A 23,429-nucleotide genomic window follows, 5' to 3' on the forward strand; every position below is an offset into this window, starting at 1 on the left:
TCAGATAAAGATTAGAAATGAGAAACAGTTCGCAGCTGCAGTCATCCAGCGACGTTGTCAGTGCATCTTGTTCCACTTGATGACCGTCGTCAGTTGAAGGGATTGGATTTTCCGGGAAAACTGTAAACACCATTTCCTAACCTGATATGGGTAAAACCAATGTAAGAAAGTTACTTACGGCTAGTCGCGTGTATCGGATCGGATATATTGTAAATGTGGTGTTCACTACTTACGCATTAGTGAAATTTCGGCCTCGGATTACGTCTCGTTATTTCGGATTCCGAGCTGTTTCAGCGCTCCGATCCGATCCGATCCGACAGGAATTCATTCAATCTGACTTTAACCGAGATACTCCGATCCGACGTCAGCGAAGTGAGCACCAGTGTACTGGTCCCGGTGTATGCCTTGGTTAGAATAGGTGTACCATATCCCTGTGTGTCGTAAGAGGCGACCAGGGTTGGCGTCAGGAAGGACATCTGGCCATAAAACATTGCCTCAAGAAGGGAACCATGACAGCATCGAGCCGGCAAAAAGCTAACCCCTGCTCAGCAGGGAAAATGGCTGTAAAAAGGCTGGTTTTTTTTGTTGTTTTTTTGAGCAGCCTCGCTGTGGCTGCTGGTTGCATCATTGCTGGAAGTGCAGATCTGCCACTGATGTAGTGCCCTTTTTCAGGAAGCTGGTACTAATTTTGTCGACCTCAGGATGACAGGCTGAGTCAACTCACCTGGTGTTGTTTAGCAGCACGACAGGGGCTCAAACCCATTTGACCCGGAGATCTTAAGGCAGCCACCTTAACCATTAAGGCAACACCAGGCTTATTTCCCTGGATTAAGATCATAAAATATAATTTATTTTCTTAAGTTATTCAGATCATGAAACTTTCCTTTAATAATAATGATAAATTTGATCCAATAATGCGATGGCGACGATAAAGACGAGTTGATGGAGATGATGCTGATGTTGATGTTTGGGGGGTTTGAAGGGGGTTATTGTGTTAATAGGCTGTGTTAATTAATTAGGTGAATAAGTCCCTATTAAGACCACATCGCATCGTACATAGTCAAATTGGCGGGCTCTTCTTCACTCGATATGCACACTCCGAAATGCCACGCACACCCTCTCATGCTATATATCGATATGTCGCATGGTTTTTGGAAGTATGATGAAGGTAATTTGTGTTATACAATATTCAAGTATATAATTCAATTTATGTAAAGTTGGAAAGAGGTTTAAAGGTTTTTAATAAATTAATTCTGGGGTTTACCGCCATTTTATCCAGTGTCTATAACATCATTCCATCTAACAGGGTACATTAATTATTTGTACCTGTTGTGTGCATCCATTATGACACCCTTAAAAACAGTAAGTTTCCTGTTTGGCATGATTTTCCATTTTGTTTGATTCCCATGCAGACAGACGAAGAATATCATCTCACTCCTCTCTACGCATGTGCGATCAGGACATATTCAGAGCCAGGCAGACAGACAGACATGAACCAATTGTTTAACTCCACTTTTTGCTTTGTATGCATGGGGTTATTTAACAGGTCGGCATTAACCAAAACACTAACTTACCAACACCTGACCTGTCAAGAATTTCACAAACTCGGGTTCTGACTCTAACACATCCTCCCTTTGTTGATGATCAGGTGGACGCATCGATCATGGCCACCATAGTGGTTGTGCTCATCGGGCACTAACTGAGACAGCTGCTTTTGATGATGTCGTCGGGAATATAACAAACATGGTGAACAAAAATGAAACCTTGCTGGTGGTCACCGCAGACCACTCGCATACATTCTCCCTCGGAGGCTACGCTGTGCGTGGAAACCCCATCTTTCGTGAGTTCCTGGGGAGATGAGGCATCTTGTGAGAGGTGGTCGATTTTGTGAGACAACTTTAACATCCTTACAAACATCCGGCCCTGTGCCCAAACGATCAGTTTTGGACAATTGAGAAGAGGTTCCAGTTGGAACACACTTTAAAATTGTATAACTTTTCTTTATTTGTTCTTGTATTGTTCCAATTTGGTGAATCAACTCCATTGATGCGTGTTTGCAGAATTTGCAAAGGACCTGAGTGATAAGGATAACATGACGTACACATCAATCCTGTATGGTAATGGACCAGGATACGAAGCCAACCGCACAAACCTTACAACTGCGGAAGTCGGTGGGTATTGAACTCATGTCTGCCTTCCACCCTCATGTCTACCTTCCACCCCCATGTCTGCACTAATAGAATAGAAATACGTCCATGACATGTCCCAGAAATGAATCAACCACACAGTTGAACATGAGGGACATTGGCACCGAGTCTCAGAGCAGACCTCTTTCATTTCCTCTCCGGGTCTGACCTCGCTCTACTAATCTACCTCCCATAATCTATCTATCTTCTCTTCAGATACTCTTGTCCATACATACACAATCCAAAAAAGCCACAATCATCTTCAAAATGAGCTGTAGCCTCAGCCTCACCATGACCTTTGCATGTGTCTCAATCAATCTGATGTCGGGTCTTAACCCAACCCTTAATGAAGTGTACGATGTGCTCCCCTCCTCTGTTCCCTGCAGAAAACAAGGACTACAAGCAACGAGCAAGCGTTCCATTAAAAAGTGAAACTCACGGCGGTGAAGACGTGGCGATCTACGCCCAAGGTCCCATGGCCCACTTCTTCCAGGGTGTGAAGGAACAGAATTACATCGCACATTTGATGTCATACGCCGCCTGCATGAAATCGCCCGTCGACTACTCCACTGAACCTCACTGCAATTCTGCTTCACCTCCTGCGATCTCACCATTCCTCTTCAGCTCCTTATTTGCCACTTCAGGCCTTCTTGGCCTATGGTTATGCACAGGGACATTGGGGTAGGAGGGTTTGATGAGCTCGTTCCAGGGAATTGCATTTCTGCAGCTTCTTTTTAATGTTGGTCTTTCGGCGGTGACTGTTGCTCTTTTTGCACAAAACGATTGTGTTGATTTTGAAGACAATTTTAATAATCAGGAAACTTTATGCTGCATCTTGCGTATCTGTCAATGGAAAATAAACTTCAAACTAAACAGATGGGTGTGTGTACTCGATGTACGATATGTGTGTGCCCTGGGCGTGCATCTGTTCTCTCCGAGACCTAATCCAAAATGCTGGGCGATTAAGCACACTGCTGATGGAATTAGATAACACCTCAACGAAGTGAGGTCACGATGATATGGATATGGTCTGTGGATCTGGTACGGTGAGATAGGTGAGGTGGATAGCACGGTGACACAATGGGCTCTGAGTAAGCCAAAAGGCAAAATACGATTAAGATTACTTGCGTTTGCGAATGGTTTGATTCGTTGCGAATGAAATTGAATGACTTCTATTGCACAGTCTCAGACTTTTGAAATACCTAAAATGGTTCCCACAAGTCCCATCAATAATGGTCGGGAGAAAAAGAACGCCTTTTCTACTGCAGGTTGAAATGGGCTTCGGACCTACGACAAATTCCAATTTTTTTGGTGTACAAGTCCATACTTTTCCCCCATGGAAGTCTGGGCCTCGACTTGTACTCAAAATCGATTTATCTTTGCTGATGAAGATCGGCCTCGGTGATCGAGGCAGTGGTCTGTTGTATATGAGGCAGTGATATGAAGACTGCCCAAATAACTATGTAGCATTCTCTCAAGCAGGGCTTGTACCGCGGAGGTGACATGTCCTCGCTATTATTTCCGACTATCTTCTCTTAAAAGACTTAACCAGGGGCATAAACCCATGTCTTTATCAAGGTGTTTGTTGAGGACACGAGGTTCCACGAGGTTTCGGCATCTCTTGTGGGATTGCGAGTTGGACAGGCGACCGTGACGGGCCATGACATGGAGGAGGTGTTTCGATCATGGTTTCTGTGAAGTCGGTGATGGCATGATGGTGGGCAGGGGGAATGAGGCGTTAAATATTTTGCAGTTTCAAGAGTGAGGATGGGAGGACAGAGTTGGGGTTGGAGAGGTAGGTGAGAGCAAAGATGGGACAGAGTTGTGAGGAGAAGGTTGAGGATTTGGGGGGGGGGGGGGACTTTGTGGAGGGGAGGGGGTTGATGAGTTGTGGGGAGGGGGTTTGAAGGTTTGAAATTGGGAGAGGGTTGACACCTTAGGGTTTGGAGGGGGAGGGTGAGTACTTGGGGTTGGGGAAGTGAGAGCAAAGATGGGACAGAGTTTGGAGAAGGAGGTTGAGGGTTTGGTAGGGGTGGGAGGGTTGGGATTTTCTGTGGGGTGGGGTTGAAGAGTTGTGGAGGGGAGGAGTGGAGACGGGGTTTGAAGGGTTGGAATGGGGAGGGGATTGACGCCGTCAGGATGGAAGTTGGAGTTGGGAGTGGCGGTTGATGGCTTGCGATTTGTGAAGGGGTAGGAGGAGAATTGAGGACCTGAAGTCAAATTTGACATTGTGAGGATTTCCCATGGGTCCTTCCAGTAGAAATACAAACTAAACATTGTTACCACTGCAGGTCTCACCTTGATACTGTGTCGTTCCTCACTCCCATCCGTACCCCCCACACTGATAAAGCAGTTCGTTGTATGTCCAATTCCACTGGGTAACACCTTGTCCCACAGCATCGCATTTATCACGGAACTTTTTGCCGTTGCTCGTTCTGGCGGGAAAAGCAGGAGAGTTTGGTTCAGCACCAACTGACTCCGAACAGCGTCTCGCCAAACTTATCCTGACAAATCAAAGGTGCATCTCGTAATAAAATCCAACTGAACAGTCATACAAGTAAACAACTGTTAAGGAGCATCTTGATTAAAAGCTCACCTGCATTACATAGCTAATTCCCCCAACCCCATGCACAGTGTTTTTCAAAAGAAAGAAAATCTTGATTACCTGGTCACCCAATTAAGGTGGGCATCGGTCAGGTGCAAAAGGTCCACCTGTTCACATCTAAAAGGTCATCAGCAATGTCAATATATCCATATCATGTTCATGGTGGTCCGGCTTTGTGGGTTTAAATCCTGTAATGAATTCATCGGGGTTAAAGATTAAAAGAGTTGATGAACATCCAGCTCGTATGGATGTCACAGGAATGGCGAGAGACGAGTGGAGGTCTGGGAGGGATGGGTGCATGGAATGCGATGCACAGAGGTGGAACTTTGGAAGGATGGAGGAGCAGGAGGAGGAGGGGAGGAGGGAGGGTGAGGATGAGGATGGTGTGGCTGAACCGAAGGAGGGCGTGTGGATGAGAGCTCGTTGGGGGGGGAGAGCACGAAAGCAGAGGACGAACAACAAGCCAAGCCGTCGAGGCATTTGTGCTAAAGATCAGAGATCAAGAGCGTGTGCAGAGCCGAGCAGACGATACCTTTGTGCAACTGTTACACGAACAGGTGGACAAGCAGTCTGAAACAAAAGGTATGTTTAGTCGATAGAAGGTGAGTCGCTAAATATATACATACTGAGCATCCCTCCAAACGGTGAACGTTTTCGTTTCTTTGTAGCTTGGTATAAATCACTAGTTGTTAACTCCATGCATCATGAGAATGTTGTGGGGACAAGCATGAGAGTAATTTTTAGACATGGCTCCTCGAGGTCGTCCTCCAGAACAAACCGTGTGTGTGCATCAACCCGAGAGATTTTAACAAAGCTCTAAAAAGAGGTCTAACTACTCCAATAGCAACGATAGATGACATCCTCTCCAAATTTGACAAAGCCAAAGTGTTCACAACCTGAGATGCTAAGGCTGGGTACCGCCAAGTTAGGATTGATAAGCCTCGCAGTTATCTGACCACGTTCTGGACCCCATTTGGCAGATACAGAGGGCAGCACAGAGATGCCATTTGGAATATCGACGGCTCCAGAAGAACAACAGTCCAAACAACAAGAGGTTGCTGATGGTGTACCAGGTGTAGATGACTTGCTTGTGCGTGGGTGCAGAAGTAAAATGGTAGAAGCAATAGCTGACCATCTTGGTGAGATTGCTGGAGAGAGCACAATAGAAGAACTTTTTTCTCCTTCTTTTTTGTAAATATGATCGAGGCTCGTGGAAAGGCTAGAGCAGAATGGAATGGAACAAAATGGAAAAGCGGGAACACCAACAGCACAGTGGAAGTGAGAGTGACATCAAAGGAGGTGGAGAATGGCACATGGAGGTGAACAAGCCGCACACAAGCCGAATGAAACATAGCGAGAAGAGGAAAAGGAACAAACCAACCGACCATTAACAAACAAAACGAGGTGAGGGAAAGGGGGGGGGGTGGAAAATCAAAATAACCTGGAAGAAAGGCAGTGCTTGGGAATAGGGTCATTTGAAGGAGAATAGATCATGAGTATGGGTTTAGGGGGGGTGACTTGAGGTAGTGGTGAACAGCTGTGTTGAAGCCTTGGAGGTAAGAATATAGGATTGAACAAAAAAGGGAAGTTGGTTCCACAGGTGAGAGAAAAGAGGAACAAATAATTGGAGTGATTGGAGATGATTGGAGGAGAGCAGTGAGACTAGATTTTGGGAGGTTAACACAAAGAGGGTTACTGGCAGACAATGTGCGCCCTGCAGAAACCTGGGAGAGACAGAACCGAGTGAGGGCAGATGCTGCAAGACCAAAATGGAGATGATATAGAATACTGAGTGATGACCAACCTGTCTGTGATGTGAAAGAAACAGATTGAGGCACTCACCTTCATTGTGAGAGATCCCAATGATTTTGAAGGTCTTGCTTTCCCATGGCATCAAGCATGGCAAGGTGTGAGGCAGGGGAGCCAGCCCAAAGGGGAGAGCAGTACTCCATCAAGCTGCAAAAGAAGGTCTTGTAGATTGTTTAAAGTTCAGACTGGCCAAGAAAAGTCCATGTATGATAATGGATGCCCTGTCAGCACCTGGCTGAACGTCCTGGGAAAGTCACATTTCCAACCGAGCCTCCAAAACCAGTCGCCGACTGGGAATTCTCCGTCATGCAAAGTCCTTCCTCGGCCCACCTGAGCTCCTGACCACATACAAAGCTTTTATCCACAGCCTGATGGAGTACTGCTCTCCCCTCTGGGCTGGTGATCCTGCCTCCCACCTTTCTCGGTTTCATGCTGTGGAAACCAAGGCATTTCGAATCATTGGCATCTCCTGCGATGAGGCTGAGTCTTTGGGCCTCTCACTGTCTCACTGCAGGGAGGTCGGTGGTCTTTCTGCCTTTTACTGTCTCCTCTTCGGTCTCACCCCCCCCCCACCTGCTGTGTCTGCAATTTGTCCCGACCATATTTCCGCAGGGCGCTCAAGGTCCGCCAACAACCCCCTTCTGGTAAAACTACCAAAATCACGAATCACTGCTCACCTTCACTCTTTCATTCCTCTTTTTTCCCGCCTTTGGAATAAACTCCCTCTTTCTGTTCAATCCCATTCTTCTCTCCAGGCCTTCAAAACAGCTGTTCACCACCACCTCTTATAATCCCCCATCCAAATACTCGATCTTTTCTACCCCCATTAATCCACCCCAAACCCACCTCCTTCAAATTCCCTGCTTTCCTTCCTGAAAGTCCCTGTAGTGTCCATCTTGTATACCCCGTGTTCCCTTCCACAGATCTCCTAATGTCTCTGTTCCCCACTGTTTTGTCCTTCCCTCTCCTGTTTCCCTTGCTTTGCATTGTGTGTTAGCTCTCATACGAGCCTCGACAAGGCATACAAAAAAAAAGAAGAAGTAGGTGGTGCCCTTCAAGCTCATGGCATCCCTCTTCCGTATCCATGATCTTTTCTACCCCCACTAATCCTACTGAAATCAACCCCAAGACTTGCCGGTTACCGTGTCCCCCCACTGCCCCCTTACCTCCTCTTTTTGTGTTAATTCATCCCCTTTCTTGTTGTGTTAATTTTGGGCAAACCTGCCCTATTGTCAGTCAGTGCCTTTTTGCCCTCTCACTTCACTCTTCCATCACCCGAAGATCTGGTGGAGAGAAAAAAAACAACATTATTCTTCAAGGTTTTGCGAGTGAATGTGATCTTGAAGAACCTTTCCTTATCAAACAGACCCGCAGCAGATGGCTCCGAGCGGTGTGATTGCCGAGATAACCTTTGGACTTGTTTTAGTTATGGTTGTGATTTACATCTCGGAAAATTTTAGGAGTGGCATATCCTTATCATGCAAAAAGCAACTGTTTATGACGAAAGGGAGAAAACCTGTTTCAAGTCCAAACTGTACCTGGAATTAGGTACACTGGGGCAAGATCTCAATGGCAGGAAAGGTTGGGCAACATCACCACTCTCTCCCTCCCCCCTCTCCCTCTTCTGTCGTGGTGACACGTTGAGTATCCTCAACACCCACATCAGAGGACTCTCCAGGTGACAACCCTACCGCGCTATTTCAAATGAAAAATACTCAGTATATTGAACAGAAGGCCCGATGGGGATGGGGTTGGAATTCAAACACAAGCGTGTGTACTCAGAGGCGAGTGTGCGTATCTCAGGACTATCCTACCAGCATATACAGTATATTGTCATATCAGATGGCCTCCGTTAACACGAACTGACTGAGCCTGGGGTACAAGTCCCCATGAATGATGAAACGGTGCTAAAAGTACTTCATTCAATTAATACCACAATTCCTCAAGGATCACCAAAATGAAAGCCAAACCTGGAAGTGAAACAAGCAGGAGGCAAAAGGGCAGGAAGACAGTTCGTTCATATATATATATATATATATATAAAAAGGTTTTTACCAAAATAATATCAAGGATAAAGGGAGACAAGATGCTATAAATAAGACGGAATGAACCAAGCTGTCATCAGACACAAATGTGGATGATGGGTCATGCAAACCTATATACATACAAGAGACCTAAGGCCCAACCCCCTAATGGCACCCAAATACCAGACTCATAAGAGGAACAAAGGGGCAGGCAAGGGATTGTGGCAAGGCAGGAAGCTGGTGTGGCATGCAGGTCACCACAGGATGACGTGCCATTCCATAAGCTCCCTGCAACAACGTTCCAAGTGAGCTAAAATCAATCACTCAGAGCGACACTTGGCAAAAACAACAAAGTAGAATGGTACTCGGTGGAGCACATACCTCTGCTGGGCTGAACAGTTTACGTTTTGTATCCCACTGAGAGGTTGGATCTGAACCAAAATCGAATCGGCTTGTTTGTGTCACCTAACCAACTCATACACTGAGTTTTTTTTTTGCATAATTCTTCCACAACTTATATATTGGTCGTTGAATTCAGTCACCTGATATGAAACCCTGCTCAAATTTCATGTCAAACAGATAAAACTTTGAATTTTAGAAACTCCACCTAAGTTGTTGACCTTTGGCCTGTGTTGACCACAAAAATAATCGGTGGTTGAATTCAATGAACAAATACGCAACTCCGCTTCAAATTTCAACTCAATTGGACGAAAACTGACAATTTCAGAAATTCGGTCGATGTTGACCTTTTGGCCAATGTGGACCTCACAAAACAAGATAGAACTACAGGGAATTTCAGGAAGGAAAACAGGGAATTTGAAGGAGTTGGGTTTGGGGTGGAGTTTATGAGGATGAAAAAGATCATGGTTTTGGATTGGGGAAGATCTGAGATGGTGGTGAACAGTTGTTTTGAAGACCTGGAGGGAAGAATGAGGCACTCACTGACAAACCTCTGAAAGTTTGATGAAGATCTGTTTAGCTATCTCTGAGAAAAATGGCAGCGCACGCACGCGCACGCACGCGCGCACGCCTCTCTTATAGTTTCGAATATAGATGATCGTCATCATCATTTTATAATTGAGGAACAACATATTTAAATCGAACGTTCTATTTTGAACACGAATTGGAACATGAAGTCGGAAGACAAGTTTGCCGTTGAACAGTGTTTTTGGCTCTGAATTCGTCCCGATCGCACATGCGCAGAGAGGAGCGAGATAATTTTATTCTCTCTGTCTGCCGGACAGTCAAACAAAATTTAAAATCATTCCAAACAGGCAACTTACTGTTTTTAAGGACGTTATAAAGGACACAAACAACAGGCACGAATAACTAATGTCATGTGTTAGATCGGGTGATGTAATAGAAGCTCGAGGAAATGGCATTGCAACCCATAATTTTAATAATTTACATGCCTTTAATCCTCATTAAACCTTTATTTAAATTTAATTATATAGTTGGATACTGTATATAACACAAATCACCTTCAAAATACTTCCAAGCACCATCCAATACATCAATATACAGAATTCGAGGGCGTGGCATGTGAGATAGTCCATTTATAGGGGGTGAAGAATGAGCTGCCATTTGACGACGTAGATCAATGGTGATCAATAGTGTAAATCTTATAAACTGCGACTCAATGTCGTCTTATTATAGTGTATAAGGTGATGTATCAACAGAGTCATTGGTGGCCCCATGTAAACGCAATAGTAGGCCAGTCGGGCTCCTGTGAGCCTTATCAATGTCATCACACTAAAATACACAATCTGATGTCTGACGTCGTCCATGTATTCGGTCATTACTTATGCAATCTCAAACAAATGAACTTGCCAAGTGGACAACATATGTACTGGTCATGTGGCATTCCCCCCCCCCCTCCCACCTCACAAAGGTACTGGTCATGTGGCAAAGGTTGGTCATGCGGCATTTCCCCACCCCACCACCCATTACCAGGAGTTCCGAAGGTGGTGTGATGCAAATTCTCTTTGTAATGTGTACCATGTAGCGCCACTCCCAGTGGTGGTGGAAGAGGGTATTGCTAGTGATGTATCAGAATCCTCAATTATATCATGAGTAAGAGGATTCCGTGCTATTTTTACACTCACTTCGATTGTGTTGTTTTAGACCCGACTGCAAAAAATCCGGAGGAATTCCCATCTTATTACCTTTTTTCCACATTGGAAAGGTATATAGATGTATATGTGTGTATGTGTGTGTGTATATATGGCCACGGGTTCCAAGTATTATGAGGGGGTTAATCCTCGTTTCTCCTCGGAAGAGCCAGACCTTGGGCCACCACTCACGATTTACTTCATGGTACGGTGGGTTGTTTTAGAACCACGAACGCCAATCAGTTAACTACGAGTTCCAATGTCCGCCGTCTAATTTGCCATTTAACTAGAGGTTACGTGGCCTCCTGACCAGGGAACGTGCCCTCGGCGATGCACCAATCTTATCTTGATTAGATCTTAAGTAAGGCAGCCGAGCGTTTACCGCTGGTGTACGCAGACTATGACAGGTTAATTCGTTTGGGAATTACCTCCCAGTCTATCGAGGTTCGGACAATGCTGGACCAATGGAAGGAAAGGACAAGCACGGACAAGCATGGACAGGTTGAAGCATCAACAAGGAATTTATTAACAATAAAAATAAATAAGCTGAAGAACTTTTTGTTTCCTTGTGGTGGAACGGGATGGATTCAAATCAATCAAAAATAATCTCAAACAAATAAAGAGTTCAACAGGCATTGATAGAAAAACAGACAAAGAGCAGATGCTTATTACTATACCTTACTTAACAATTAAACACTAGACAAGGGTACCCAGCAGATCATTCAGGGGGGTGGGGGGGGGGGAAGAAATTCTGTCTCGGCTTACCAAGGCAGAAGTCGTCGTGCGTCCAATAAAACAACCCAAAATGTGTGAGCGTGCCTTGGTCCGCTGCCAGCGCCCTGCCTCGCCGTGCACACACCCGCAAACAGGCTCGAACACCAATCGACGTCACGTCGTCACCCCCAGGAACCAGGGATGCCAAGAATCAGGTACCGAGCAAAATGAGTAGGAACGGTCCAACCGTCACCAACCGTCAGGAGCTATCAGGAGACGTAACCAACGGGCAGCCGTAAGGAGCTGTAACTAATGGGCAGGAGCTGTAAGGAACCGTTACCAGCTGTCAGGAACTCTCACCAACTGTCACCAATGGTCAGGAGCTGTAAGGAACCAACACCAACCGTCAGGAGCTATAACCAACAGACAGCTGCAAGGAGCTGTAACTCACGGACAGCTGTCAGGAGCTGTAAGCAACTGTCAGGAACCACCAAGAGCTGTCAGCAACCGTCAGGAAGGCGGTCTTCCTGTCCTTTTTATAGGCGACCAGTGTGGGCGGAGCCTCAAGCAGACCAGCCAAATCCAGCTTGCCGATTGGCACATCACTGCATGTGACTTCCAACCGTCAATCTCGCGATCATCCCTTCTTCATCATCGAGCGAGACGCAACCCCTAATAAGAACAGGCCTGGCCCATGACACCACGCTCGGGGCAATGGACGAGCGCCAGAAAGCAGCCACCTGCCGGAACAACCGAGCAGGGGTGAGAAGTGCCCACAAAACGCCAACGGCGGCCACTGCTTCCCCCGCCCAGCCCGACACGGACAGGGGCCAGCCAGCATCCACGGAGCTGCCGAGCGGGGCACCAAACATCGACAGAGAAAGGCGGATGGTAGGCGTTGACGAAAGAGAGGTGGGTGTCAAACGTCAATGAAAGAGAAGTGGGTGGGGTAAATGATCCACAGCCATATTTGACCATCAGAATAACTGCTCAGGAAAAGCCTGCGGTGTGTTTAACTAAATGTCCTGTAAGTCCAAAGTGTAAATAAATTGTCCACCTCCAAGCCAATGTGTGCAGATGGAAAGGGGTAGAATGAGTCTCCGTTGGGCTTACAGCTATCTCTCGCGTGCATGAATATGTCATAAAGAGGAAAAGGCCATCCCATAATAAAGGGAATATGTTCTATACTCTTCTCCAACGCATCAGAGTTAGAATCCCACCAGACAAGGGGATGAGTCTATTCTGAACATGCATTTATGGAAATAACTGGCTGAGGACCTGAATGTTGTGTGCATTAGTCGGATCCGAATCTGAAATCCATAACGATACATATACATATATACATATTGTTGCGAATTCGCGCCCGCCGGCGTGCGAGCGGCCACGTAACTCGAATCGCGGCACGTCGCCCACCGGACGGACAATTCTGTCGTGACCCTCTCGGACTAACGCCGGGAACTAGTCACGGGTGGGCCTTTCGGCCTCACCACGATCGTGCCAATCGGCCCCCCGCGTGGGATAGGGTTGTTCGCCAAATTCGACCTACCTAAGTACCCACATGGAGGGTAGACCGGGCGATCGCACCTCGCCACAGGTCGACTCCGGACACGGGCCACTTAAGCGACCCGTTCCATACTATCGGGATAACCGAGCGGTGTTAACGTCGGCCTCGAGGGTTCCGATTAATTATTATCAGGCGTATTAAGCCCACTGCCAACGCTTTACGTGAAGCAAGATGGAGATTCAATTAAAGAAAAGACGAAGCGAAACGGGAAAAACAGTTCAACATGAGGCACATTTATTCCGTGGCACACGGATAGCACACATATACAATTACAACAATTATGCACCAAAAGCAATTGCAACAAAAGAAACACAACAATGCAGATCTACTACCGACTACGCGAGCACACGGCAACACTTACACAGTTTTACTTTATAGACGGCGCCGACAACACATATACTCAAAGCAAAAGAAAAGGGCCACCCTCAACGACAAGGGGACAGACGGGGCCTGTGGGCGCGAGACCGGGTTGAGCCTACCCGTCTTGTGATGAGCCGCAAATGTGGCGGCGGTGCCCCGACTCCGCGCTCCTCCGCGGGTTTCGTTGGCACTGCTTGGAATGGGGTGGGAACGGGGCCCCCTTTCCGCACTATCTCAGCACGGGGGGGAAAAGGGGGGGAATTGTTGATGCTCTGGGGAAAGAGGATAGCTGGCTTGCTTGGGTCCCGCGACGAGCGACTCCACTGCGACCTCGACCGCGCTCCCGGCTTCCCTTCTCTGCAGCTCCCTGACAGACTCCGAATCCCGACAGACTGACTCTCCTCCAAACCCGACTTGACTGCTGCTGCCACAATCCGCCGCTGCCACACCTCTCCAACTCGCCTTGACTCCCCTCCAACTCGCCCGAGCCCAAAACTCTCTGCCGCTGCCACACTTCTCCAACTCGCCCGAGCCCAAAACTGACTAAATTCGCCCCACGCTCAGCGCTTTATAGTACGGCAAGAGAACCCATATGCAAATTTCTGGATCAGAACGAGCTCGGGGGAGGAGCCACGCTCGCCCATTGGATGGAGAAAAAGGGGCGTGAATCTCCCCTGATCCTCAAATTTGCATATATCGATTCTACTCCGACGCGCCTGGAGGCGGGGCCAAATCGCCCCGCGCTTGCTGATAGGACGGATCAGAAGTGGGCGTGTATCATTCCTGATCAGACTTCTCCTCGGAAAGGCCGCACTTTGTACCCGCGGCTCGGCGCGCGCCCTGTACGAGTCCAGGACAGCCTGACGCTCGGTGCCCACAAGTGGTGCGGGAATGGCCGCAGAAGGAGAGGCGAAGGTGGTGGAGGGTCTAAAGTGGTGGTCCACGGCCACGGCGACGCCCGGAATGGCGGCGATGCGATGTCTGCGGGAGCGAGCTGCGAAGGTAAAGGTCGTGGCTGTTGGCGTTGTTGTTGTTGTGAAGCGGCGTTGCAGTTGGTGGTTGTTGTGTGATGGCGGTTGAGACGTGGTTGGTTCAAAATAAAGATAGAACAGAAAAACGGCTATCTTAAAGGGTCGCAGCCCGAATGAATCACATTTATTCCCTCCCAAACAACGGGTTTGGGGCTAACTACACATGTACTTACAGAGATATCTCACCCACAGGACCTGAATGGTGGTTTGCGAATTTCCTCAACCACAACAATATATACAAATATATAGATATATACATATACATATCTACAGGGTGGGGCATTTATATCTGGAGGTTTTATTATCCTTATAACTTTTTTTATCTACACCAAATAAAATAAAATTTCTATACATTGGCACATACTTCAAATTTTTTAAATCAATTTTGATTCTTTATTTCTTTAAAATCGCATCAGACAAATGGTCCCCTTTCGAATTTGTGCATTCATGACAGCAGATCATCATATTGTTCAACACCGCAAGCAATGTCTCTTGATCAAGAGAGCGGATGGTTGCAGTGATGTTTGCCTTCAAGTCATCGATCGATGTTGGATGTTCCTTATAAACTTTGCCCTTCAGAAATCCCCAAAGGAAGAAATCTGGTGGAGTTAAATCTGCCAAATCAAAGTGTGCCTCATCTGTCATGATGAGCTTGTTTGTGAAATTGGCATGCTCATTGCATTTAAAGTGCTACATCAATAAAAACTTTCAAGTATTATCTTGAAACAAAGAAAACAATAATTAGTCATGCCAACACTGCTTCTGGCGAGACAGATTGCAAATGTGTTCCATATAAATGCCCCACCCTGTTTCTACACACACACACAAACACATATATATATATATATATATATATATATATATATATATATATATATATATATATGTATACATACATATGTATATATATACATATACATATACATATAAATAGATACACTGTATATGTAAATAAATATATACTCACAGTACTGCAAATATATGCATATATATTTATATATATATATATATATATATATATGTATATGTATATATATATGTATATGTATATATATATATATATATATATATATATATATATATATATATATATATATATATATATATATATATATATATATATATATATATATATATATATATATGCATATAGTAGCTTGAGCATCGTTCCATCTTATCGTGTCATTTTTCCAAGGCCACTTCAAATGTCAAAATTGATAACAATAATAATGATAATAGCACATTAATAATAATATTAACATTACACGATTGCAAAATAATAATCTTCACAATGGTGCAATAATTCGCAATAATACAAAGAATAATGTGACCCTCTCTCCGTGGCCATTCCCCGACATAAATTTAAAATTATTTTACGTGATTATAATAACGGTTACCTCCCTTGTTTTGTAATAGTCCTGTCTAGTTCAACATCAGGGAAAACGTTTTTTTTTTAATCAATTCATTACGTCATAGTGCTCTCTTTCCTTGAGACGGAGCGTTCCCTTTGCACTGTGTTTATCACCACTCACAAGGTGATATGTTTTGTCAGCAAAATGAGAGCACAACCTCGGGCGCCCCTTCTCGAAAGATTGTGCATCCATGATATCTGGGGGCCCATTGTTCTCTCCGGGCAACGTGCAATTGCATGGGTTACATGTCCCAAACGCCGCCTCTGTGTACAAAACTGGTTCCGCCCCCCAAAGAGGACTCGACGTTATTTTCATCCAAAAAGAGGATTCGTGTTATTTTAGCAAAAAAAGTACCCCAAAAAGAAGATTCTGTTATTTTCACCCAAAAAGAGGATTCTTGTTATTTTCACCCAAAAAGAGGATTCTTGTTATTTTCACCCAAAAAGAGGATTCTGTTATTTTCGCTTAAAAATGCCCCAAAAAGAGGACTCCATTAACGGCCGGTTAATTCTAATGGAAACTGCCATCTGACCGATGACGTTGCACGTAATTTGCATCTTGGAAGACGAGTTTATAAAATGTATTTTAAATTTTTTTTTTGCCTGCAGACTTCTGATTGTTTCGTTTATTTACATCAATTACGAAAAAAAAATAGTGTTACACAGTTTTTGAAGAGCCCCATGTTGGTGTTAAACAATCCGTGAGCATGTGACGAATCAGCTCGTTCTGATATAACCATGGCGGAGGCTGACATGGATGAGAGGTGTCGAGTTAATCTTTTAATAGTGCATTAAATGTGCGTTTCCCAATCAGCCCGTTATCTGATTTAATCTTAGGTTGTGACCACATTGCGTTTATTGTTGTTGTATAATCATTGTTTTATCAAGTATTGTCTGATTTCGCACCTCCAACGAGAGTGCTCGAGCACAAAGAACCCCGCAAAATGGTATAAAGCTGAAACGAGCCCTGAAACACCCTGAACGGTAACTCGTAACTGGAAACATAATATTATAGATTTATCGTGGTGGATCTGGTATAGAACATTTTAACAACAAACAAGAATATAAGAACGTCGCTTTGCTGATGGAAATACCAATCTTTGCTGTGATGGCTAATCAATAGGGCAAGAAGGAAAAGGATTCCTCGGATTGCAAGGATAACCAGCATCGCAAGTTGACGTTTGCAGCTTCGCCACATGTGCCCATGGCACCCATGGAAAAAAAAAATTAAAAAATTTTTCATCACAAACCTTCCCGGGAGCTTCCTGAATCTACAGTCCTTCGATTGATTGAAATCTGAGAATCCGGTCTCAAGTTATAACATGACAAACAAACAGACAGACACGGCTCCTTTTATATAACATGCACTCACCAAGCCCGAGCTCCACGCGAAGTTTCTAAAGTGAGGGTTCGTTATGACCTCAATATATCCAGTGTTCACAATGTGATTTATAGAATTTCTTTATATACAATGTTTCTTGTTACATTTTTGTGTCAAATGCACCTTCTGAGGTCGTCAGCATGTGCAGAAGAGGGTTTTACATTGCAGATGCTGTCCAAGACCAAAGACACTACATGAAATGGCTTTAATAAAATGGAGGGACTGGGTCATTCGGACAAGTGTAGGCTCTGCGAGGTAGAAACAGAGCACGAGTCACCTCCTATTGGGATGTTAAACTCATGTCAGAACATAATTTTCACCAACACACGTAAAAATCCCCGAACCAAAAGTGAAGAGTTTTCTCAACAAAATTTTTGGAGAAAGTGAAACAACAGGTTTGTTCCATCAATATGAGCAAGACTAAAACAATGACAAATAAAGAAAATCCTTTTTAAAATACAAAATAAAGTCGAGATGGTATGCCAATAAGTATTGTAACAGTTGTCAGTCATCCTAGTCTCCTGGTACAAACCTGACGAGTTGGTTTAAACAGGACCACAGAGGTCAGTTGAGTCAGCACGTTTGGGTAAGGTCGTGGCCTTTGATCTCCGCTACCTTTCCCGTTGTACCCGCCGAGTCAATCAAACTCTACGCTATTTAAGCAACACCTCCTTATACCAATAGGGCCAAGTGAGGTGGACTCGGCTGGCGCTGACCATGGTGTGCAGAGAAGATTGCCACGGACCAATTGCCTTCCAAGCGGGTGTTCATTGACCATCTCAAGATAACCACAACAATAAGAATTCACTTGAGATCAAGTCAGATTCATTTAAAAAGAAAACAGGTAAAACACGGATGTAATAAATAAATGATGAAACCAACTGACAATAAAATAAAATAAAAATCCCTTTACCCAAAACCGATCATACACGCCCAAGAGTCAACAAACAATCGCGATTCCTTAAATATCATATGGCTTAGGGCCCGATCAAGCTCACCACAGGAGGGACAACAGAAAGAGACAGACAAGATGGGAAATACTTGAGCCATGACCGTCATGGCACAGCTGGTAAGGATGCAGTTCGCGTCCCTTCACAGTCTCAGTCAGCGTGCCTTTTTTGATTTCGAAGAACACACAGCAAGGAAGAGGAGGAGAGGGGAGGCTGGCAGAGTGCGGGGTGTGGTGCAACAGGGCAGCTCAGCAAAATGACACAGCCTTCTGTGGCATTTGGTCTGGAAAACAAACTCCTTTGAGCCAATTCTGGGGAACTGCTTTTGAGGTGATTCCAGGAAACTTATTTACTTTCCATGCTGTGTGGGTTTTTAAAGGCTGTGGCCCCACCTCTAGCGCTGACCTGATTTGCCACGACCCTCTCGCTCGCCATTGGGCCAGACCGAGTCGGGGGTGGAGCGACCCCTCGAGACCCGTCACTTCAATGACCTTGGGATAATTGGCCAGGCTGAAGGCATCCATCCATTCTTCTGCCAAAACAGCAGCATCCAGGCCTATTAGGTGCTGTAAAAGAAGATAAATGACCGATTCCAAAGAGTAAAACATTAATAGATAGGTCAAAAGGGGATGGCGGTTGGAGAAACAAACATTAGGATGGGTTGTATGTTTATCTAAACATAAAAGCGACGCATATCTAATAACACATTTAATTACTTCACACTGACTCTAAAACACTCATCAAGGAAATATCTGCTCAATTTTATGCATTATTACCCCCTGGGAGCCATTTTCTCAACATTATGTAAACAAGGTAGGGATGGTCACAGTAAATTACAATGTGAAACCATCCCTACATCTTTCCTTGAACTAGAGAGTTCATAGAACACCTTATCCGCTCAATGTTGATAAAAAAGAACAAAGGCAGGGTCTGCGAGCAGAAAAATTAAATTGGTCGAGATGATGTAAAATGCCGAAATATTTTGTACATTTACTGCTAAACGGAAGAATTTTTAAAGTGACAATAAGGCGATTTGTGTTCGACAGTGTTCAAGTTTATAATCCAATTGAAATAAAACTAGCGTCCGTTGAAGACAAAGTCTTCGATATCCCCCGCCATAGTAAATGAGGACAAGTAGCAAAAGGCACCAGTTCAATTTACTATTGATGTGTGTACCAAATTTCATCAAGAAATAGTTAATAGTTTTGTAACTATGCTCTGGAAACAAAGGTTAACCTCAATTATTTCTTAATACCCAACTTGTTTCCATGGAAAATGACAGAAATTTTTTTGGGGGAAATCTCTAAATATCAAAAGGCACCAGTTCTCCACTTGCTTGATTTGTGTACCAAATTTCGTTAATATATCTTGAGGGGATTTGTAGTTAAGCTCCGGAAACGAAATGTGACGGACGGACGGACGGAACCCATTTCTATATCCCCCGCCAACTTTGTTGGTTGACGGGGGATAAAAAGATTTTAAAGGTTGCAGAAATTTTTTTTTCAAAATTTTACCGCCGTTGATGTGTAGTTCTTCATGAATCTATTTGCAATTACACCACCATATTTAACATGTTACGTTAGTTCGTTGTGTTTGTTGTTTGTGTCCTTTATCAAGTCACTAAAAACAGTAAGTTTCCTGTTTAGTAATAATTTTCAATTTTCTTTGACTGTCAGATAGACAGTAAAAAAAAAAAACATTCTCTCACTCCGTCGACACAATGAGACGAATTGAGACGAATTCAGATTGATAATTCAGTCTACGATTGAGACGAATTCAGAGCCAAAATACTGCTAAACTACAAGTTCGTTTTCTGATTCGTGTTCAAAAAAACAACATTCAATTGAAACTAACTTGTTCCTCAATCATAAATAGACATTTGTGGACAGACAGACAGACAGATAGATAGACAACTTGAACGAATTGCTTAACTACATTTGTCAATTCGCACTCAGGGGGGAATAATAGTGGTTGACTGTCCATCTCTGCATCTCTTTGCAATGATAGTGTGTCGATTGTTTCCACACATTCATTTGCTTTCTCCAGCCCATGACTGACTTCCTGAGAACTGGAGTAGTGATAAGTAACACATATGATCAAAGAAATGAGGAAATTGGTGGAGTAGAGCTGAATTCGCTGATTGGCTGCTCCTCTTTGGATAATCTCAATGGTCTTGCATCTCATGGCACGCCAAATTATCATGCTTCCCAATTGTCTCGGGTCAGGTCAGATATGGGAGCATGCGCCGGAGTAGCGCATCACTGCGTCCACTTTCCACCGATACTCCAAGGGCCTCCGTCTGGCCATCCCCCAGGCAGATGCCTGGCCCAATCCCATCTCCTTGAGATGCTGATCAACCTGCTGCAACCACAAAGCACATGGTCAGCCCATTGACCTCTGCCACTCATGAGGCTCCCTCACTGAGAGAATCTGATGAGCAGGATCAGTGCCACGAAAACGAGCCACGTGTCCATCCAGCTGCTGCTCACGGACGATGCAGGTAAGAAATCTCACTTGAGTCTCTCTCAGCAACTGCGCATTGGACACAAAGTCAGATCAGTGATCGTCAATGATTCTCCGAAGAGACCTGGTACCGAAGGAATTAAATCTCCATCTCAGATCCCTGGTCAAAGTCCAAGTCCCACATCCGTACAGCAAGATTTGAAGCACCAAGGACGTGAAGACTCAGACTTTCATCCTTCTGCACAGGTACCAACAGTGCCACACACCATGATCCAGTGAATCCATGACTCCCCAGGCCCGAGCCAGACATCTATCGACCTCGGTTCACAGCCAGCAGAGACATGAATATCACTTCCAAGGGAAGTGAATCTCTCCGTGACCTCAACATCCTCGAAGCAAACAGGTACAGACAGGATAGCAGCATCCAAGATGTCATTGAAAGACTTCAACTTAGTTTTGACCCAGGAAATATGTAGCCCAGTGGCTCCCACTCCTCATTCAGCACCTCGAGGGCCCCCAAAAGGATACCGAGAGTCTCCCCAAAGATGACTGCTTCATCTGTGAATTCAAGGTCAGCGATCTTGACATTCCCAAGCGATGCACTGCAGCTTGATCTCTAACATCTAACCCTGACATCTAACTCAACAGCTGGTGGATCAGCCTAATACAGCCAATCAAAGTAACCAGTCCAGCGGGCCTTCAATTCGGACTCCTCTGTAAAGAGAGACCCACCCTCTGCTCTCACTGCAGTACACCGAGGGATGGGCTTGGAGGAACGCAATGCGTGAATTCCCCTGTAAGCAGGACGAGAATCGCTTGACCACAGGTGATGCTCTTCCCCTCCCCCCGGCCCATAGATTTGTCGCACATAGGCCTCCTTGTCCTCCCTCAGTGCATGTACAATGTGTAACACCTCAACTCCATGAACAACTCAGCTCTGCCATTAAGTCTGATCCTGCAACTCTGGTCAATGGTGTCTAGTGTCCCTTGAGACAAAATTCCATCAAGTCATCCAAATTCTGTTAAGCGGTGAGTTCCATGACATCCACCGGCAAAATCAAGGACGGTGGTCTTAAAGGCACTCCACAACTCTTCGGGATTCCCCAAGGTACCCAGCCACCCCAAATCCGCACTCATCCTGTTCGCAAACTCCTCAGTTACTCTCTCAGCCTCAAGGTTGCCAACATCTGGCCGCGGCTGGGATGGTACCATTCTCCCAGATTTAAGCAGCAACTTCAGAGTTGCTACAACAAGCCGGTGGTCAGTATTGAGGAACTGAGCACTCCGGTAGACCCTGCAGTTCTGGATCATCCTCCAGCGACCATCAACGAGCACATGGTCAATCTCCTTTGCCACACCACCAACGTTGGAATACCAAGTCCAGCGATGAGCTTGTGGGCGCTGAAACCATGAACCAGCCACCCTAAGTCCATGACTTCTCGCAAAGCCAAGGAACTTCGTGCTATTTGTTAGCCGTTGAGCTGCCCTTCGAATGGTCGCTCAGCAGCATTTATGATTATTATTTTAAAAATGTATTTATATTTTCATTTAAGGACACTTTGACTGCTCTGCTCTGTGATTTTTTTGGAGAAAGTTCTTTTCTTTCACCTGACTGCTCTGTGATTTTTTTCCCGGTGTCTCAGCTTCAATACTTGTCAGCCCACCACAATTTCAGCTTTATACATCACCCAGAAGGTATCTAATATTGGTTTCAGTCAGTGAGTGGTGAGAATGAGCTTTATATATTAGATAACTAGCAGAGCGACCTGGCATTGTCCAGGTAGGGGAGGGGGGAGGGGTACTGATATGTGAGAAGCAGGAGAGCTGGCAGGGCTGATAATGGGGCAGGCGGATCTGGGGTAGGAGAACCGACGGGGTGGGGGGCAGGAGAGCCAGAACACCAGTGGGTAAAGGGGTCTTAAGGGTCTTAAGTGTCTTTGAGGTCTTCAGGGTATTTCAGGTTTTAAGGGTCTTTCAGGTCATTGGGGTGTTAAGGGTCTTTGAGGTCTTAAAGGGTCTTTCAGTTCTTAAGGTTCTTCAAAGTCTTAAGGGTTTTCGAGGTCTTCCGGCTCTAAGGGCTCTTAGAGGTCTTAATGGTCTTCAAAAGACTTAAGGGTTCCCTGCTTTCCTTCTTGAAAGTCCCTGTAATGTCCATCTTGTATACCCTGTGTTCCCCGCCCCATCCCTTTCCATTCCATAGATCTCCTAATGTCTCTGTTCCCTCCTGTTTTGTCCTTCCCTATCCCGCCCCTCTTGTCTAATGCCCCCCTTGCTGTGCGTTGTGTGTTCGCTCTCACACGAGCCTCGACAAGGTACACAAAAAAAACAAGGTCCAAAGGGTCTTTGGGGGTATTCGGGGTTTTAAAGTGTCTTAATTGTGTTCGGGGAATTCAATGGTATTAAGGGTCTTATCTTCCAAGCATGGAGAAAGTCTTCTCTCATAAATGTAAAAAGTGTTTTGTCAAGCATGTATTCTAATATCTCAAGCATGTGCAGAAAAGGTCTAATGGTTCCTCGGGGTCTTTAAAAGCTGAGGTTGTGGATGAAAATACGCTTCGAACAACCTTGGGGTTGGACTTGGTCTGAGTGCCAAAATTTGGTGGTTGTCCGTCCAGCGGTCCTTGCATAAACGTGAACAGACAGACAGACAGACAGATAGACATCCGATGAATCATAGTTATTAAATACACAGGGAGAGGCACAGTCACGCCCCAACCTTCATCGAAGAGTCGACAGTTTGTGTGCAAACAATAGGATGATTGTACGGGAAGGATACTTGCAGAGGGTGGGTTTTCGACAATGAAAATGCAAAACCAATTA

At 45.1% G+C, this 23,429-nt stretch overlaps 2 protein-coding genes across 5 annotated transcripts in view; both read left to right on the forward strand.

The window, feature by feature from the left end:
- Positions 1 to 3,063, forward strand: part of LOC147016421 (alkaline phosphatase-like) — a 57,080-nt gene extending 54,017 nt beyond the window's left edge. For all 3 annotated transcript variants that reach the window (XM_085845062.1, XM_085845064.1, XM_085845065.1), the window contains exons 10-12: positions 1,649 to 1,840; positions 2,061 to 2,171; positions 2,573 to 3,063. In XM_085845062.1, coding sequence (XP_085701188.1) covers positions 1,649 to 1,840; positions 2,061 to 2,171; positions 2,573 to 2,871 — 602 coding nt within the window. In that variant the 3' untranslated portion in view covers positions 2,872 to 3,063. The remainder of the gene's footprint in view (positions 1 to 1,648; positions 1,841 to 2,060; positions 2,172 to 2,572) is intronic.
- The window catches only part of LOC147016422 (alkaline phosphatase-like), a 119,330-nt gene that overhangs the window by 47,407 nt on the left and 48,494 nt on the right, over positions 1 to 23,429 (forward strand). The window contains exon 1 of one of the 2 annotated variants that reach the window (XM_085845066.1): positions 5,142 to 5,373. The exons of the other annotated variant lie outside the window; for it this stretch is intronic. The gene's annotated coding sequence lies outside the window, so the exon portion shown is untranslated. Of the gene's footprint in view, positions 1 to 5,141; positions 5,374 to 23,429 lie in introns of those variants that run through there. 2 annotated transcript variants of the gene reach the window in all.

This window comes from Eptatretus burgeri, chromosome 11 (genome assembly GCF_056783735.1).
Source record: "Eptatretus burgeri isolate ZD-2024b chromosome 11, Ebu_testis_v1, whole genome shotgun sequence".
Lineage (NCBI taxonomy): Eukaryota > Metazoa > Chordata > Myxini > Myxiniformes > Myxinidae > Eptatretus > Eptatretus burgeri.